Source organism: Haliotis rufescens, unplaced genomic scaffold (assembly GCF_023055435.1).
Source record: "Haliotis rufescens isolate VD_foot unplaced genomic scaffold, xgHalRufe1.0.p SCAF_22, whole genome shotgun sequence".
NCBI classification, from domain to species: Eukaryota; Metazoa; Mollusca; class Gastropoda; order Lepetellida; family Haliotidae; genus Haliotis; species Haliotis rufescens.
In genome coordinates this window covers 10823847-10845610 of record NW_025963913.1, presented here as the reverse complement: position 1 = coordinate 10845610, position 21764 = coordinate 10823847, and the positions used below count along the sequence as shown (strand labels likewise).

Here is a 21764-nt window from a genome sequence, read left to right as displayed (position 1 = left end):
TGAATCGAACAGAAACCGTCCCGAAGCGAATCAAACCATACCAAAGGAAAATAAACGGAATTGAACAGAACGAAACCGAAACCGAAACCGAAACGTATCGCGAATCGAATTGAACCAAATGGACATGAACGAAACTAATCGAAGCGAAACAAACCAAATCAAAATAAAGCAAACCTAACTACCGAGATGAACCAAAACAAAGAGAAGGCAAACCAAAACGTTATGCCAACTAACAAATAATTCTAAAAAGGATATACATATGTTCTAACACTTTACTAATTGTATATATAATGTATCTAATGATTGTATCCAAAAATAGAAGGATATTTTTAATCCATGATATACTTTGTGTAATTTGCTGCCAATACATTGTTCCTGGTCATGACACCATTAAGTAATAATTATGTGCGATAAAAATGTGCGATCTTTTTGTTCCAAAAGGCGTTATTTGTTTGTGCATAAAACAGATTATTCTTAAATATGTTACAGTCAGATTCCATAATCAGGCAATATATATTTTGACTTACATATACATATTGCCTGAAAAATGAGACTGGATTATAGACAGACTGACTGAAATGAATTAGACTCCTTAATTTAGGCGCCTCATTTTAAGTTGGATCTATTTTGATCTTACGAAGATCAAAGTAACTTATATAAGTAATTAAAAATGTTTCCACAATGAATTGATTGGTTCTTTAAACATGAAAGAATATTAGAGTCCTTTTTCTATGTTACTTATCTTGATTGACATAACATGCAGTTCAGTAACATATAATGACTGCTAAAAAGTCATGCATGTGTAATCTAATACTAGCAAACATGCACAAGTATACCAAGATGTCAAATATAATACATGTAGTGAGTGAGTCTGGTTTAATGCCGATTTTAACAGTTTTCCAGTCATATCACGGCGTGTCAGCTTAATGTGGGAATGTGAAACATCAGTTTAGAATAAAGAAATATAAAAAGCAAGGCCTATTGAAATTAAGAATGAGCTTTATCTGTATTACAATCATCTGATGATTGTCAAAGCAAACTGGATGTAGACACTGCAATGTTAATGCAATCATCATTATAGAGATTGAAAAGTAGTATGGATATAGTGTTGTAATTTATAAGATGAAATATTTTAGATGCTATAAGTACTCTTGAATGTGTATTTGAATTAATATATAGGATCTTCTGTGTCTGAATATTTTTTTTAAAAATTCTAAGTTTGAAAATTTAAAAAAGGCAATAATTGTATATATCTTTAATTTATCATATTGAAATATAATCATGGTATAGTATGTGGCAACAAACAGCCACCATTCATCCATAAAATCTTTTTATAAATATTTTAGATGCTATAAGTACTCTTGAATGTGTATTTAAATTAATATATAGGATCTTCTGTGTCTGAATATTTTTTTTAAAAATTCTAATTTTGAAAATTTAAAAAAGGCAATAATTGTATATATCTTTAATTTATCATATTGAAATATAATCATGGTATAGTATGTGGCAACAAACAGCCACCATTCATCCATAAAATCTTTTTATACAACATGCACCAATTAACCCTTAAATTTCAAAATAGATTTCAGTGATTTCCATTGTTTTTATATTGAACATTGTCTTATGATATCTAGTTGATGATATAATTTGTCAGTGCCTGTTTCCCTTACCATTTCTTGAAAACATTTCTCACTTCTCCCAGTTAGATACCTGATCACTACTTACATGTGTTGCTGTCAAAATTCACAACATTGAGGCGACTGGCAACTTCACGTTGCATAAGACCTTCACATTTCATGTACCGCATCACCTACCGCTGTACTGAAATGCATGCAACACTTGCCGGGAAGCAAGGTGAGATGCAGCCACGAACCTGTGTGGAAGAATAACGCAAAGATAATAGTTGATGTTCACTCGGTGCTTTACTGTCAAAAATGGCGAGCCTCATGAAGGCAATACCCATTCAACATATGTATCACCCAACGGTTACACAAATAATTGGTTACATGTTGATAACATCGTGTAGTGTGTACTACAATCTATATACTTTCATTGCTTGTTGTCTAGGGGTATATTTACTTAATGAAAGTACAAACAACTCTGCACCAAGAGCACATGGCAATTACCGAATGGCACTATAAAGAACTACAAAGTAACTACAATTCAATTGGAACAACCACTGTGTATTACAGAACAAGATAATCCAGAAATGACTGGCATATTAATGATCATCAAGACACTGAATATGCATCTTTGTAATGCTTAACTGCTGTTGTTACATACAAGGTAACAATACTGATTCAGTCTTATGCAGTTACTTTAATATTCCAATGTCAACTTGATTATTGATTATCTTGTTTGTATAAAAAGTAATATTTAAACAACACTTTTGTGCTTAACAATAAATTTCAAAACTAAAACAATTAACAGATTCTGACAGGAGATGACCCATTTCACACAGGCTGTTATTGTTTATCATGACAATGAGATACTATTTCCAGAAATTCCTTGCAATTCGCTAGATGCATGAACATTTAAGCTTATTCCTTGGTATACTACTGTCATTAAATATAATTCCAAATACAGAACAACTTCCTTCCTACACATGCCAACAACAGTTAAAAGAGATGAAAACACTCTGAGCAATTGTTTACACATGGGCGCAGCCATCTTGAAACTCTCAGGGCCCTTAGCGGAAGGAAGATAACTCTTCCTGGCATAACATGCCGATCAACTTGACTGGTCACGTTACCCGTGAGGCCGGTGCAGTCTGACCCTGAACTTGCCTAGCTAATTCTAGCGCTTTCACAATTTGTACAAACCTATCACCTACATATATAGAACCTTGGACTTATAATAAATGTTTATGTATGTATGTATTGATGTGGTAATTACCTGTGGGGAAGAATTACGCAAAGATAATAGCTGATGTTCACTCGGTGCTTTACTGTCAAAAATGGCGAGTCTCATGAAGGCAAAGATGAGAACCCCTTAGCTGAAATACAATATAAGGATGTGCTTACATAGAGTTGCTTCCCCTTTGACCACGGTTGACACGATAAAGAATGCCAAAGCTGCAGTAACTGAGTGACGAACTATTAGATTTTGTGGGCCCCCCTTTTTAAATGCAACATTAAAATAAAGCAATTTACCACATGTTACACATGTAACTTAGCCTGCTCGGCGATACTACAACAAAGTTATGGGTAGTTATACAAAATCTACTTCATTTTTAAAATTGTGATGTTCAAACATCAAGGGCATCACTTTCAATACCGATTGCAAAACGTCAACAAAGCAACCTGGAATGAATGATCAACTGATCTCACCACCTCGTTCACACGGTTATCAAGTGGTTAACTATACAGTATAGCAGTTGTGTCCTCCCTGATGTAACACTGAATCACGGAACATCAATTTCCAGACACGGCAATAGATAGATAATTGTTTAGGCAAAAGATATATTGTCCATACACCATCGTGGCGTTTGCCATGTGCTCTTTTATTCTTTCTTCCATTGTCCTTTCTGTCTCTCCAACATTTACCACACCTTGACACTTTCCACATATAATCCCATACACCACATTCCATGTCTTACATCCTTGCCACTGTTTAACCCTGTCCTCTTTGTTGTCCCTATGTTACAGTTAGTTCAGGGGCCATAACAGGGCATATCTGGCAACATTTCCTTCATTTTTCAGGGCATTATGATTTGCAGAAGCCCTCGTTCTTTTCAACTGCCCTCCTTCGTAGGGCAGTTAATAGAACACCTCGGGCTTCTGCAAATGATAATGCCCTGTAAATAGCGTTACCCTTATAGTGGACATGGCTCGAAACTCCTGAAAGCATGTTACTTAACCATGTCTAAAACTTGAAGCATTCCTTTTATCTTTTCCATCAACATATGCTGACATTCCACCTGTTCAAGTGACCCGAGGAAGACTAACATTCAAAAGCCAAGTATTAAATAATTTTTCAGACAGAATTATTATTGAATATATGACCTTTTTGTTTTCAACAGGTTGTGTACCTATATCGTATTTACGACGACATTTGAATAAGAGGAATATCCATATGAGACATCACTACCTTGGTGGTCTTGCAACAAAACCTGTGGCTACTGCTCTCAAGGTAATGTTTTTGTGCTCACCTGAACTTTTGAATTTTCTGAAACCACAATGCCAATTATGCTAAATCTATGCATTGATGATCCCAGCAATGCTGTCAAGTATAATATTTTTGTTTGCGCACCAGTACCCAATACAACTTTCATTTCAAATGCCCTTCTACAGGTATTTATGTTCTCGTTAAGTCCATATCCCATTATATCCCTTCAGCCTTGTTGGGACACGGGTAAAATGTGTCCCCATCACTCCATATATAGTCGTAAGACTATATTTGGCTACATGTTTGCTGTCAGTTGTGCCCCTGTGTCTTTGGAATCTTGTAGTTGAGGTCACTGGACCCTGGAAGAATGTTTCTTTTTACAAACACACCACATTGACCCTTACTTCATCAAGATGGGTGGAATAGCTGGTCGATTATATCAGTCAACTGTTAATGCTATGGCTTGTGCTTGTAAAATTTGAATTTAGAAAGAATTTCTTAACCACATGTTTTGGACAGATGTTGGAGACTTCAATCCTGATATACATCCTATATACCCCTGGGGAAGTTTTCAAAGAGATGACATTGAAGGTCAAAGTCACTCATTATGAAATCAAACAATAGTTATCATTGTGTATAATTCTAAGAATACTACCTCTATTACTTCACAGCCATAATCCTGCATCTTGGCTGTAATCACACAATAAACTCGTCTAATTTTTCAGGGGCGGAGGGGTAGCTCATCACGCTGAAGAATTGGGTTTGATTCCCCACATGGGCACAATGTGTGAAGCCCATTTCTGGTGTCACCCGCCGTGATATTGCTGGAATATTGCTAAAAGCGGCGTAAAACCTCACTCCGTCACTCACACACAATTTTTCAACAGCAGCCTCTTTTACTGCTACCTATCGGGGCGGTCGGGTAGCCTAGTGGTGAAAGCGTTCGCTCGTCACGCAGAAGACCCGGGTTCGATTCCCGACATGGGTACAATGTGTGAAGCCCATTTCTGGTCCCCCGCCGTGATATTGCTGGAATATTGCTAAAAGCGGCGTAAAACCATACTCACTCACTCACTACTGCTACCTATCACAAAAGTAGTTGCGAGGGAAACTGCTCTACTGCAAAAGCCCAAGGACGGGAAAATATCACTTCTTGACAGTAACCAAACATCACTGATGCCAATATATAGTCAATAACAAAATTCTTGTGACACCAATGATTTAGTGTATTTTTCAAACAAGCAAAGTTTGGTTTTCAATATTGTAGTACATGTATGGAATCAAGTCACAAAAATGCAACAGAAAGCATGCATTCCATGCAAAAGTTGACTTTTATGTAAGCTTCATGCATTTCACAACCCAAGATTGGGTATAAAAACATGTGTGTTAACCGGATTCCATATGCATTGTTTAGCATCGTGCTGACAACATCCACACAGAAAAACAACAAAATAACGCAATTATTCAACATTACGAAATGCCACGCCTGTTCGAAAATGAGCGTCTGCAAGCCATTTGTATGCTTGAAGCAGGATCGAGTCCACGTGATGTTGCAAGACAATTTAACATCCACAAAAACACCATTTGGTGTTTATGGCAACGTTGGCAACAGACAAATGCAGTCAGAGACCATCCTCGGAGTGGCAGGCCACGCGTAACCAATAATCAACAAGACAACTGGATTCGAACAACACAGCTATGAAATCGATTCCAGCCAGTAACAGTGACTGCAAGAAGCATTCCTGGCCTTCGACGAATATCTTCACAAACCGTACGTCGCCGCCTCAGATGTGCAGGGATTGTCGCCAGAAGACCCGCCAGACGTCCCATTTTGACATGAATCCACCGTCAAGCACTTCTACAGTGGTGCAGACAGCATCTACGCAGGACGGTCATACAGTGGGGACAAGTTCTATTCACAGACGAGTCTCGTTTTCACCTCAGCCACAGCGATGGACGGATTCGAGTGTACCGACGTCGAGGTAAACGTTACGTCAATCATTGTGTCATGGAAGAAGATCGGTTCTGGGGCGGCAGCGTTATGGTATCGGGTGGGATTACAACAAGACAGAGGACCCGTTTGATAGTGGTAGAGGGAAATCTCAATGGACAGCGCTATCGCAACGAGATCATCGGCCCTGTTGTTCTACCTTTTTTGCGTCGTCATGGCCCAGGCATTACCTTTCAACATGACAACGCCCGGCCTCATATTGCTCGACTTGTTCAGGATTCTCTTCCACAAAACAACGTGAATGTCATCCCCTGGCCGGCTCGCTCCCCTGATCTATCACCAATCGAGCATGAGCAGGATCGAGTCCACGTGATGTTGCAAGACAATTTAACATCCACAAAAACACCATTTGGTGTTTATGGCAACGTTGGCAACAGACAAATGCAGTCAGAGACCATCCTCGGAGTGGCAGGCCACGCGTAACCAATAATCGACAAGACAACTGGATTCGAACAACACAGCTACGAAATCTATTCCAGCCAGCAACAGTGACTGTTACTGTGTCACTTCTAATTCAACTTCGGCAGTGACTTCAGTTCCTCAAATGTACTGCTTTCATGACCTGGAATGCCCCTACACAGTTTGCAAAGAAAGGGATCGGCTATTATATGCTTGCATTCTCTGTATGAGAGACTGTCGCAACCATCCAAAGAAATATTTGACTGTATATGTCTATGAGAAAATCTCTCTTTGCAGTTTGCACCCTTTGGTCTTTGGAAATGTTTTGATGGAAACTCAGTTTGACCGTATTTATTCAGTTCAGGAAAAGAAGCCATATTGGCTTATTGTTTCATGCTTATGATCAAATCATATAGAGCAGCAGCCCAGAGCACTTTGGTCAAACGAACAAGGTACCAATATCCGAACACAGGAACATTTACTGTGTAACCCAACATATTCATATATGGATGTCTGCCGGGGACCCCCTGCTGCGTGTGGCCCCTGGCCCCCCAAAAGAAGGGACCATTCAAGGGCTGGATCAAACATTGGAGGTACCACAAGAAAGTAAGTGTAAATGAACTGGTTCATCTCGCAGAGTACAGAATGGGCCACGCCAGACAAATCTTCCTCTGCATAAGGCCTGCCAGACCCCCCCAGAGAGGGTCCCAAAATTTGGGCTAGGTTAAACATTGGAGGTACCACATGAAATCAACATAAAATGAACTATCACACTCTACTCAGTATAAAATACCTATTGCCAGACAAATCGTCTGCTGCATAAGGCCCGCCAGTCACCCCCAAATGTTGACCCTTAATGCACACAGTGGACACTCTGGTAAAATTTGACTAGAGTATACATTCAAAGTACCAGATGAAAGTAAGTTTAGATGAACAGGTACATGTTACTGAGTACAAAAAGGCCCATACCTGACACATTTTCCTCTGCATAAGGTCCGCCACCCCCCAGAGAGGGTCCCAAAATTGGAGCTGGGTTAAACATTGGAATTACCACATAAAACCAACAGCAAATGAACAATTGCACTCTACTTATTACACAATACCCATTGCCAGACAAATCATCTTCTGCATAAGGCCCGCCAGAAACCCACAAATAGTTGACAGGTATACACGGGTAAAATAGGGCTGGAATATATGTCGATTGTACCACATTAAGGTAAGTTTAAATGAACAGGTTCATATCACAGAGTACAGAATGGGCCACACCAGACAAATCTTCCTCTGCATAAGGCTTAAACATTGGAGGTATCACATGGAACCAACTATTACACTCTACGTATTACAAAATACCCATTGCCAGTCAAATCATCTTCTGCATAAGGCCCGCCAGACACACCCTCACCCCACCCCACACAGTTGACCCTCTGTAATCCCAGTGCGCATAATGAAACATAGGAGGCAGAAGAGGATTGGACATCAGCTCTGAGAGTCAACAAATGGTCAAATTTATGTTTTGTCCTTAAAGATGGAAGGATTTTATTGAGATTAAAATCACGTATTTATGATATTTGGTCTATGAATACTAGTATTGATATCATAGATTAGGCCTATCGTTGAAATGTAATGAAAATGGCATGAATCTGATTCTTGTGAATATATATCTGATCAGCTATGAAGTCCTCAAAGCCTGCTATAGCCTGATAGCTTGGCTATGGATTCCTTCAAGCCCAAACATACTCAGGTAGGCATATGATGCTATGTGCAATGATTTTTATATACTGAACAACAAAAGTTCCTGTGACATTGAATAAGATTTAATGTTTTTTACCAAATCTGAAAAAAAATCGGTTTGCAACAGATAAAAGACTCTTGTAACTTACAAGTTGTAAGTGTTCAAATGGTTTAATTTGTCACACTGACTTCAGAAAATGCGTGATTTCATAAAAAAAAACATGAACATGCCAAAATGTCAATTAACAAATCAATAGCGTGTGTGTCCACCTCTGGTTGCGATGCAAGCAACACATCTTCGACTCATGGAATGGACCAGGCGTCGCACAAAGTCCTGTGGGATATCTGTTCATATCTGCTGGAGCATGTTTCGAAGTTCCTGGAGTGTCTCTGGAACACGTGGTTGACGTCGAAGGCGCCGATCCATCTCATCGCACATGTGCTCGATTGGTGATAGATCAGGTGAGCGAGCCGGCCAGGGGATGACATTCACGTTGTTTTGTGGAAGAGAATCCTGAACAAGTCGAGCAATATGAGGCCGGGCGTTGTCATGTTGAACGGTAATGCCATGGCCATGACGACGCAAAAAAGGTAGAACAACAGGGCCGATGATCTCGTTGCGATAGCGCTGTCCATTGAGATTTCCCTCTACCACTATCAAACGGGTCCTCTGTCTTGTTGTAATCCAACCCGATACCATAACGCTGCCGCCCCAGAACCGATCTTCTTCCATGACACAATGATTGACGTAACGTTTACCTCGACGTCGGTACACTCGAATCCGTCTATCGCTGTGGCTGAGGTGAAAACGAGACTCGTCAGGGAATAGAACTTGTCCCCACTGTATGACCGTCCTGCGTAGATGCTGTCTGCACCACTGTAGAAGTGCTTGACGGTGGATTCATGTCAAAATGGGACGTCTGGCGGGTCTTCTGGCGACAATCCCTGCACATCTGAGGCGGCGACGTACGGTTTGTGAAGATATTCGTCGAAGGCCAGGAATGCTTCTTGCAGTCACTGTTGCTGGCTGGAATCGATTTCATAGCTGTGTTGTTCGAATCCAGTTGTCTTGTTGATTATTGGTACGTGTGGCCTGCCACTCCGAGGATGGTCTCTGACTGCATTTGTCTGTTGCCAACGTTGCCATAAACACCAAATGGTGTTTTTGTGGATGTTAAATTGTCTTGCAACATCACGTTGACTCGATCCTGCTTCAAGCATACCAATGGCTCGCAGACGCTCATTTTCGGACAAGCGTGGCATTTCATGATGTTTAATAATTGCGTAATTTTGTTGTTTTTCTGTGTGGTTGTTGTCAGCACGATGCTAAACAATGCATATGGAATCCCGTTAACGCACATGTTTTATACCCATTCTTGGGTAGTGAAATGCTTGGGGCTTACATAAAAGTCAACTTTTGCATGGAATGCATGCTTTTCTGTAGCAGTTGCATTTTTGTGACTTGATTCCATACATGTACTACAATAATGAAAACCAAACTTTACTTGTTTGAAAAATACACTAAAATATTGGTGTCACAGGAAAGTTTGTTGTTGAGTGTTGCAGAATGGTTGATGATAGCCCCTAGTACCACTTGGAAATGTTTTAGGACGATAATCTGTAAAATCTGGTTGATAATTGTGTTTAATAACCTATGATCTCCATTTATTTAGCAAGTTTTATCATCTAAAAAGCTGAATTCAGGCCAAATATATCTCCATATTTATCATTTTTACATAGACGTCTTTTCTTCGTTGACGAGATACTATTGCGTCTGGAAAATCAAGTCTAACCCAATGCAAACGGTATCATTAGACTAATATCAAACGCTAGGCCTATCGAGATATCGAGATTAGACTATCTCACTGTATAAATGGATGCTGCATGGATAAAACCATGCTTGATGACACATAATCTGCAGGAATGTCAACACAAAGGAGATCTGGCTTGAATTTTTTGAAAGAAACCTTCTCGCCACGATAAAAAGAAAGAGCGTTTTCTAAAACCCTTACCTTATCAATTTGCGCTCCTCTTCTGAAGCTTACTCGTACGAACGTATTTGTAAACTTTCAAGCCATTTTTAAATTTGTGCGACAAGGTAGGTCTACGATCGAGCGAGAACTATGCAACCAATCATTTACATTGCATTAGTTAGACTTGATTTTTCCACGGTTTTTCCCGACCCCCAGGGCATGCTCTGTCTACCAAAACCGAGGGAAAGTGTTTTTCTATGCTTATAAACCGAAAAAAGAAACTTAAAACAACATTTATCAACATTTTTATGTTTCGAACATACTTTCCATGAAATATAGGAAACGCGCGTAAAATATCTGTTGCTGGCGTACGGATCTTGAAAAGGACATTCTAATAACCAGTGAGGCTTATCAACACCTCTGTAGCTTCGTGGTACACTCACTGGGCTACAGATACAAAGGTTGCGAGTTCGATCCTCGGGAATATAAAGAAAACATTTGTCATTTGATTTTACATTTCATTACATGTTACAATCTGAACGGAAGTTATATTAATAAAATACCCAGGACATTATATAAAATCCCTGGGATATTATATAAAATCCCAGGGACATTACAATGTCCCTGTTTATGAGATTTAACCCTACTGGAAAGTAAAACCTCACAATAGGTTTTAATGCCTATAGAAAGAAGTCTCTTACTTAATAGCGATCCCAATGAATAGGTTTATAAAGATGAGTTAGGCCCACAGCTGATCGTAGAGGGAATCTGAGTCTAGGACGGAAGTGCGCATGTCCTGGCCCAAGATACCAAAGGCAAGGTGCATGACATAAGGATCTTGCTCATATCTTGATGATGTTTGTCGGACAAAGTAGGGTAACTGTTGACAGAAGCAGTGTCCAGACTCTTGCATGATGTGTGTATGTGCGATGTTGTTACAGTTGAATGTCTGAGGCATGCATGGTCTTACACACACTATTGTTAGTCAGACGTAGGTCAGCGGACAAGTTTTGCATGCTGGGCCACGTTTTTCATGATGCTTCCATGTTATGTTTACCACCAGCTGACACTGAAACCAAGCGTCATCACCCCGGTGAACCCCCTAAGAAGAGGTGTTCAGAAGAGGAGAAATTTTGGGGCCCAAAATTTTGTACTTGTAGAGTGCAATGGGACAACGAACAGGGTATTGGGTGTAACCGGGTCGAGTTTCAGTCTGTTTCTTATTGTATTCAAGATATTCTTGACCATCACTATCGGTCTTCAGTGCCATGTCCCCTCAATTCATAATTTGAGAAGGCAAGGGAATGAAGGCCAAAAAACATGATGTTATTCCACCACAAAGTGTTCAGACAGTGTTCCCCCTACAAGGCTGTCCAGTTTTCCAAAGTATAATTATTTCAGTTTGCGCCACAGTGTGTTTTGTTTCTTACAGCGTAACACAGTAACGGAGCATGTGGACCTGGCAGACAACTGTGTTGAGGGAGCAGGGGCATACTACCTTGCTGACATGCTCAAAGAAAATATGTTCATTGTATATTTGGTAATGTTTTAATCAACATTTTGAGTTGTCTTTGAATGCCATATATCTTATGATAAACATCCTCTCTTCCCTTATTTAGATGTGTATATGTGTAAAAACTGACAATTTCTTGATGTCTATATCAACTGCCATTGATTCCATGGCATTTGATTGGCTAAGCAAGCAATTACTTTCCTTTATGTTCCCACAAACCACATAAATACGAGGCCACACTCACTAGCAGAATACCTTTGACCTTTCCCAAATGCTGTAGCTGCGAATAATGTCATGCTAGACTTGCTTGTCATGATTTGTAATAGTTTGGCCCTCTGTATGGCCAGTTATTCATGTACCACTGTTTAATTTAATCAAGTGCATCATCTAATCATCATGTCACCCCCCAGTGTCTCATTGCTCTATCATAAACATATCAATTGTCAGAAGTTAGTAATAACAGTAAACATACATCATCTCATGACCTCAGTAGGAAGTACATATCATATGACCTCAGTAGGAAGTATGCACATTTACATGACCTCAGAAGAAAGTATGTATCATTTCATGACCTCAGTAGGAAGTATGTATCATCTCATGACCTCAGTAGGAAGTACATATCATCTCATGACCTCAGTAGGAAGTATGTATCATCTCATGACCTCAGTAGGAAGTATGCACATTTACATGACCTCAGTAGAAAGTATGTATCATCTCATGACCTCAGTAGGAAGTATGTATCATCTCATGACCTCAGTAGGAAGTATGTATCATCTCATGACCTCAGTAGGAAGTACATATTATCTCATGACCTCAGTAGGAAGTACATATCATCTCATGACCTCAGTAGGAAGTACATATCATCTCATGACCTCAATAGGAAGTATGCACATTAAAATGACCTCAGTAGAAAGTATGTATTATCTCATGACCTCAGTAGGAAGTATGTATCATCTCTTGACCTCAGTAGGAAATATGGATCATCTCATGACCTCAGTAGGAAGTATGCACATTTACATGACCTCAGTAGAAAGTATGTATCATCTCATGACCTCAGTAGAAAGTATGTATCATCTCATGACCTCAGTAGGAAGTACATATCATCTCATGACCTCAGTAGGAAGTAGGTATCATCTCATGACCTCAGTAGGAAGAACCTATCATCTCATGACCTCAGTAGGGAGTATGTTTCATCTCATGACCTCATTTGGAAGAACCTATTATCTCATGACCTCAGTAGGAAGTACATATCATTTCATGACCTCAGTAGGAAGTATGTATCATCTCATGACCTCAGTAGGAAGAACATATCATCTCATGACCTCAGTAGGAAGAACTTATCATTTCATGACCTCAGTCAAAAGTACATATCATCTCATGACCTCAGTAGGAAGTATGTATCATCTCATGACCTCAGTAGGAAGTACATATCATCTCATGACCTCAGTAGAAAGTATGTATCATCTCATGACCTCAGTAGGAAGTACGTATCATCTCATGACCTCAGTAGGAAGTACGTATCATCTCATGACCTCAGTGGGAAGTACATATCATCTTATGACCTCAGTAGGAAGAACATATCATCTCATGACCTCAGTAGGAAGTATGTTTTATCTCATGACCTCAGTAGGAAGTACATATCATCTCATGACCTCAGTAGGAAGTATGTATTATCTCATGACCTCAGTAGGAAGTACATATCATCTCGTGACCTCAGTAGGAAGTATGTATCATTTCATGACCTCAGTAAGAAGTATGTATCATTTCATGACCTCAGTAAGAAGTATGTATCATCTCATGACCTCAGTAAGAAGTATGTATCATTTCATGACCTCAGTAAGAAGTACATATCATCTCATGACCTCAGTAAGAAGTATGTATCATCTCATGACCTCAGTAGGAAGTATGTATCATCTCATGACCTCAGTAGGAAGTACATATCATCTCATGACCTCAGTAGGAAGTATGTATCATCTCATGACCTCAGTAGGAAGTACATATCATCTCATGACCTCAGTAAGAAGTATGTATCATCTCATGACCTCAGTAGGAAGTATGTATTATCTCATGACCTCAGTAGGAAGTATGTATCATCTCATGACCTCAGTAGGAAGTATGTATTATCTCATGACCTCAGTAGGAAGTATGTATCATCTCGTGACCTCAGTAGGAAGTATGTATCATCTCATGACCTCAGTAGGAAGTACATATCATCTCATGACCTCAGTAGGAAGTACATATCATCTCATGACCTCAGTAGGAAGTACGTATCATCTCGTGACCTCAGTTGGAAGTACATATCATCTCATGACCTCAGTAGGAAGTACGTATCATCTCATGACCTCAGTAGGAAGTACGTATCATCTCGTGACCTCAGTAGGAAGTACATATCATCTCATGACCTCAGTAGGAAGTACATATCATCTCATGACCTCAGTCAAAAGTATGTATTATCTCATGACCTCAGTAGGAAGTATGCACATTGACATGATCTCAGTAGGAAGTATGTATAATTTCATGACCTCAGTAAGAAGTATGTATCATCTCATGACCTCAGTAGGAAGTATGCACATTGACATGACCTCAGTAGAAAGTATGTATTATCTCATGACCTCAGTAGGAAGTATGCACATTGACATGACCTCAGTAGAAAGTATGTATTATCTCATGACCTCAATAGGAAGTATGCACATTTACATGACCTCAGTAGAAAGTATGTATTATCTTATGACCTCAGTAGGAAGTATGCACATTGACATGACCTCAGTAGAAAGTATGTATTATCTCATGACCTCAATAGGAAGTATGCACATTTACATGACCTCAGTAGAAAGTATGTATTATCTCATGACCTCAATAGGAAGTATGCACATTTACATGACCTCAGTAGAAAGTATGTATTATCTCATGACCTCAATAGGAAGTATGCACATTTACATGACCTCAGTAGAAAGTATGTATTATCTCATGACCTCAGTAGGAAGTATGTATCATCTCAAGACCTCAGTGTGAAGTATGCATCATATGATGACCTCAGTTCGACCCTTGAAGATCTGGGGTAGAATAGGTCTTCAGCAACCCATGCTTTCCGTAAAAGGAGACTGTGGTTGTTGTAAGAGGCAACTAACAGGATTGGGTGGTCATGCTTGCTGACTAGGTTAATGCATGTCATCGTATCTCAATTGCGTGGACCCTATGCTCATGATGTCAATCACTGGATTGTCTCGTCCAGACTCAGTTATTTACAGACCACCTTCATATAGCTGGAACATTTCTGAGCGTGCCGTTAAACAACAAACAAAACAAAGCATTTTTATTCCCATAACTATTATGATACATTTCAAGATGATCATTCAGTTTTCTGTGTGCAGAATTTGGCTAATAATTTTATCCGGTCAACTGGAGCAGCAGCATTTGCTGGAATGCTGGAAGTGAACACCACCCTGAAGACACTGTCACTGGCAGGTAGGAAAGTCACAAAAACCTCTATTAGAAACCTGTTGGGAAAATTTGGCAACAAATAACTCCCGAAATAACTCTCCAGTTTTGTTAAACGGTTCTTTTAAAGCAAAACATAGCAGATGATGTACAGACTGTTTGGCTCCAAATTAGAACGAGGAATTGCAATATAACTCCAAATCGACAATAGTGTATTAAATGTCGTATAGGTGGACTGTTCCTCCTACCAGTGTGCCCCCTCCGTTCAAAATGTCAACTTGTACACAAAACAACATGATAGGTTCTTAAACAACTTTTTTCCATGATGGGAATAAAACAAACAGCAGATATTGTTGGGTACAGGGTATTCATCGCTATGTACCATTTTGACATTCAATAGACTATTCCCCATTAGGAGTTATTTTGCAATTCATTGTTCTTATTTGGAGCCAAACAGACTGTAATACAAGCGTTGCTCGCTGAATCAAATGTTTACTCCTTTTTTTTCATACACTATTTTCATACACATACACATTTAGAAAATAATTAATTTCACCTTACAATGAATGCTACTGTTTTGCAAATGTTTGTTTTATGACAGTGAGCGGATGATAAGACATCATCTCATGTCACAAGTCTTATCCGCAACTCGTGTACATGTATGTTTTTGCTGTTCTGCTGAGCAGCAGGAGTAGGTTTATAAGGCTTTGTTGATTTCTTTGATGGTAGTCATGGTAAGAGCTATGGTTGGTGCATTTTTATTATTCATGATATTTCAGATTGTTTGTTTAATATAGTTAGCTAAGCACTCATGGTGTCAAAAATATGTATTAATTCTAAGAATGCTGAACAAATGTTGGTGACAGTATCGCAATCTTGAAAATCTTGACAGCTGAAAATTACCAAATATATAATTTCTAATTAAATGTACTAATATGTGAGAGATGCACTATCATAAACCACTGAAGTTTAGTACAAAATTTAGTTTTCTTCATTTATCAAATTCATTATAATACTCGTGTGATATGCAAAGGTTAGGTACGGACTACCAAACTTTGGATGGCTGAGCCAATAATAACAACATGACATGAGAGTGGACTAAATGACTGAGGGCGTGCAGGTGCTAGTGCACTAGTGGCGATTAGAAACTACTGCTGCTGGCTTAGGGCAGCAACTGCTACCCGGCCCTGGTAGCGTACTTATTTATAAGAAACACACGCTTGGCAACTACCACGCTGCCAAAAGCAGTTACTGCTGCTGGCCTAAGGCAACTGCCCAGCCCCGCCCCAGATAGCATACTTGGAAACTACCGCTGCCTGGCCCAATTCGGAGAACCATTGTGACAGTTACAGCTGACATAACAACTAATGCCGCCGGGCCAATATACGTGGTAATTGGTTGCCCAACATCAGCTTATTTACAATTCCACATCTAAAAAGTCATGAAACTAACTTAAGACCATATTTTGTCTTAACTCTTAAGATTTAGACTTAAGACAAAATTTTGTCTGAAATCGGGGATCACTAAGCTCAATCTATGAGAATATCTTAAGTCTAAGACAAAATTTGATCTTAAGTCCTAAGACTGCCCCTGAGTAGACTTAAGACAAAATTTGTAGCAAGAAAGATGGCAGAGTTTGTTCGCCTCATGCGTCGCTTAAGGGCTAAAAAGGACAAAATAGCAATTCATCGGACATTTCGGGACCGATTCAACCCTCTTGATCTGTACAACGACGAAGAGCTCTTTGAGAGACATAGATTTTGTCGTTTTGCCATTTTTTTCATCGTTGGCTTAATCGGTGATGAACTGGCACACCCCACTCAGCGTTCCCACAGTCTCCCACCTATAATTCAGGTTTTGATATTCCTTCAGTTTGTTGCTCAGTTGTTCTGTATCAGTAAAGCAACAGCCGGCAGGTGTGTCCGACGAGTGGCAGAGCTACTCTGTAGGCTGTCCTCTCGCTTCATCGCTTTCCTGACAGGCCAAAGATCACATGACGTGAAACGTCCCTTCCATGCTCTTGCCGGTAAGTAATACACCCAAAATTGACATTTGAGCATTAATATAACATATACACGATAAGGATACATATGGTGTTTTCCCCGAATCTTTGGAGGCAGCCATTTTGATCTAAAATTAGAACACGACACTGGTGCCACCTATAATTTACTTTACCGTATTCGTGCTAAAAGTGATGAAACTACTTTGCTCTGCTTCAGTTCCACAAGCATGCTAAAAAAACAAGGTGCATGTTCACAATGACAAATAATTTATTAATACACAAATAAATACAAAGCTTTCAAATGGATGTGTATGTAATTTTTAGCATCTGCAATATTAACTTGACAATACCCAAAACATATGTTTTGGTAAATTCGATACAAAATCCGCAAAATAATGGGTGTATATACACGTACAGGCTGAGATTTCATTAAACAAATACAATATGTCCCTGAATTTGCTTATGCTTCAGACCATTGAAAAATATGTTGTTTGCTTATGCTTCAGACCGTTGAAATATGTTGCCTGACACAAAATAAATGTTGAAGGATGTTTTAAAACTGACAAACAAGATGATTTTCCATTCTCCCACCAATCATTCATATCATCAAACATTATTCATTACCGGTATACAGATTGTAATAGGCGCCCTCTAAAGCCTGTAAAAGGCTCCCAGTGACAGTAAAACTATAAAAATAGTTGACAAAAGGTCTGATGTTTTACTGCGGTGCTTTGCGTTGTGTTCTCTTCTCCATGTGCAGTATTCTTTTGTCTTTATGTTCTAGGAGGCTCTTGACCGGGTTACCAATTCTAATTATAGATAAGATACAAGGAGTAAAGTTGGATTTAAAGTTTAAAAAAACAACAGGGGCAAAATCCTTCTCCACCTATCTATAACCTACGTAATTTTCCCCTTCCCTTCCTACGTAAACCAATTCAATCTTCTTACTTAAACTTGTTCTTTTAACCACCCCTCTAACTTAACTCCCAAAAGTAAAACGTCTATAAAACAAACCTATTCAATGCTACTCTATTTTCCCCCCACCCATACCTCCTAATCTAAAATCCCAATGTAAGCCCTTTAATAAATAATAAATTATCCTGATTCAGGACGTGGGAGCCGACTGTACCTTACCAGATACTGGTGAGTGACGACTGACGATTCCCTACCAAGGGTAGGCTTATAAAGCCAACACGCGGACCATGTGACCAGGAAAACGGACACAACCAATGAACACGCTCCTTACATCTCGGCTCTCCCAAGCGTGGCATCGTCACGTCTTCCCAGCCCCTACGCCTGCGTGGGCATAAGCTTCTACAATAAAGACTAAAAAGATAGGTACTATGTCAGCCGTTCAACTCCCCCTTAAACTAACCCACCCACTACGATCTTAAATATATATATTTACCCACAATAATCCTCAGTCGACCACAAGATTGTATATTTCTTTTATATAGATTGTTTGCGACCCCAACTTTATTATTACTAAATGTGTGGCCAACTGGCCTGGATCATGCCATGATGCCCGCATATTCAGGGAGAGTAAACTCGGCGATAATTGGGAAAATGGTAAGTATTTGAGGGTTAAGTGAGGGTTAATCATAAGAGATCTTGTCATTCTAGGTAGTGCAAGACAATTAATTTCAATACCTTTTACATGGGGCAATAATAAATAGTGAAAAAATACATGTTGCATGTAGGTTGATGAAGTGTAAGTCAGATATTGGACATTTTACAGAGCTATTTTGGATTTACAAATCCACATCAATCTCACATAAACGCCTTTCATTCAAGAGTGCACTCCCTTGATGTATCACATAACAGTTATATTTTATGTGAGCTTATTTCACTCCAAATCATCAGATTTTGCTTCTGAAATCCTGTAAAGTTTCACCAATATATTTTACATAAATTTCATAAACCAGGATATGATGTTGATGTTGATCTAAAATAATGTTATGTCTCAATGGCACATATCATGATTTATGATCAATCTGGGAATATTGAAATTTAACAAATCCTTGACATACAGTAAACAATACCCCTGTAAATTAGAATGTAAATATGTTTCCAATAGACATTTTGCAAACAGTAATACATGTGGTCAGTGATATTACTCACATGGTAAACCTCTACATACATATATCCAACTTTACAAGATATTCTGTGACCCAAGATGAATTCTTTATCCATATCCTTAGAAAATCAGTAAAGGTTTCCCTGAAATGTTAACCATACTAAAAAGATTTCTATGAATATAAACATCTATATTCAGTGTTGACTCAAGTCCCAAACATCCAAAAAGACAAAGACTAATTACTATTAACATGAACATACATGATGACTCCATTACGAAGTTTCTTGTCAAATTCATTTCATATTTAGAAATTGTAGGTAAAATTGGGCTCTTTTCATAGTTGTCCTTTCTGAACTTAAGTTTAAAAACATATGAAAACAAATTGCACATATATATTTCAGGTGTTCATGATCGATTCCTGCTGGGTGACTCTGGATACCCCTGTAGACGCTACCTGATGACTCCCTACCCCAACACTGGCAATATCAGACACAGAGACAGATATAATTATTCTCTCTGCAGAACACGCGTTCTGATCGAACAAACTTTCGCTATTTTAAAGAGACGATTTCCTTGTCTATCTTTGGGACTGAGAACGAATCCAACCAGAGCATGTAAATATGTTGTTTCCTGTGCAATTTTACATAATATAGGAATTTTGAAACAGGATATAGTAATGAATCATGTGGATGAGTTGACAGTTCAGGGTCCAGATCAGCAACAGCATTGCCCAGAGCTACTTCAGTTAGAAAAAAAGAAGAACCTAAATCAGTCTACCAGGTGGGCAAAGTAGAGATAATTTAAGGATAACAACTTCTTCATTTACTGTAAAGGTGACATTTCTGAATAGATCCTTATACCGTTGTCAATCAAGGCTGAATAATGAACATGGTACAGAATACTTAGTGTTGATGGAGGATTAACAGTAACAACAATTGCATATGTCAGAGAGATTAACATGAGTAGTTTAAACAACGACAACAGGAGAATAATACTGTAAGATCAAGATGGCCAGAGAACACATGAAGAGTTGTTATCCATAAATTGTCTCTTCTTTGTCAACTTGTGTATGAAACAATTTAACAGGTGGGCACTAATTATGAAAGATGGCATGACATTATGGGCACATTATTCAATAAAAAATGGGTCAATTTGTCTAATTTGCAGGATTGTTAATTTTTGTTTCAGCTGAGCCAATTTTGTCTGCTCTTTTTCCTGGATTCTCTGGAGCTCCCTAAACATTTCCTCCTCTGTAGTTAAATTCTTTGGAGGTTGCACATCAATATCAATTGGAGGTTGCACATCAATATCAACTGGAGGTTGCACATCAATTGGAGGTTGCACATCAATTGGTGCTGGGATGATGCTGTGTGTGTGTGAGATAGTGTGAGTGAGTGAGTACCACTGTCACATACACGGTATGAATAATCTGCCTATGATCCATATGAATGGATGATGTACTGCTATATATTGATGGCATACTTCACTGGATTATGTTAGGATGGATACTGCTTATATGTACACTGTGTGGGCAATGAGATCAGTTTACTTGAATGAATGACGTATTGAACTGTACAACCTTGATACTACAACCTGATAGGAGTGATAGATAGGACTGGCTGATATGTATGCAAATAGGTGCATAAATGTAGTATATGCATGTATATATGCCATAGTCTTACTTGTGTACTTGTATGAACAATCTGATTAGATGATGTACTGCTGGACATTAATGTGCATATGACTGGATGATGTCTATGTGCATACCATTGCTTTTTTGTACACTGTGCAGGCAATTACACTGGTATATTTGAATGGATCATGCATTGATCTGTATGATTTTGATACTAAAACCTGATATAGAGTAAAAGATATGACTGCGGCTGATATGTGTGCAATATGGTGTGTATATAGCCACTCGTGAAAATATCTCCTTTCCCCCCGTCACGAGATGAGAGAAACATGATATTTCACTCGACACATGAAATATCCTATTTATTATATACCTTTGGTGTAGTTGTCTGCAGGAAGATTAAATTATTTCATTACAAATGTAAAACCTTCAAGCGTGATCTAACGCCATTCCCCGTACTGGTTGTTGCCTTTGTTTTTGTTTTTTTCCCCCGTGAGTACCCGGATGATACGCAACGCAACTGAGCGTGACCAGAGACTGAGCTACCGTCTGCAAGGACAGCTAAATAAACTTGGAAGCTGGAGGCAATATTTGTTTTACGCATTTTTGAACACTGGTTGGTTAACTGTGATCTATAAAGATTTCGACAAAGGGCGCATGTTAATTAATTTCTTCAGCCTAAACAAACAGACAAAAAGAACGGCGGAGCTCATCGGATGTCGTCATTTGGAAATACCCCAGATGGTTATAGTTTTATACTTAAAAAAGTATCCATGCAGTGAAAGCATTTTCGGATTTCGGCTTGCGTCGATAATACGATTACTACTCCCTTGTTGTCATCCACGTTTTCTCGTATAACCCTTCACTTGTGTATTTGTCG

At 39.0% G+C, this 21764-nt stretch overlaps 1 protein-coding gene across 5 annotated transcripts in view; it reads left to right on the top strand.

Moving 5' to 3' along the window:
- Positions 1-21764, top strand: part of LOC124146392 (leucine-rich repeat-containing protein 74B-like) — a 442719-nt gene that overhangs the window by 162422 nt on the left and 258533 nt on the right. For all 5 annotated transcript variants that reach the window (XR_007222720.1, XM_046516658.2, XM_048401501.1 and 2 more), the window contains 3 exons: positions 4022-4131; positions 11654-11761; positions 15106-15199. Coding sequence is in view for 4 of the 5 variants with exons in the window: in XM_046516658.2 (XP_046372614.2) it covers positions 4022-4131; positions 11654-11761; positions 15106-15199 (312 nt within the window). In the remaining variant the exon portion in view is untranslated. The remainder of the gene's footprint in view (positions 1-4021; positions 4132-11653; positions 11762-15105; positions 15200-21764) is intronic.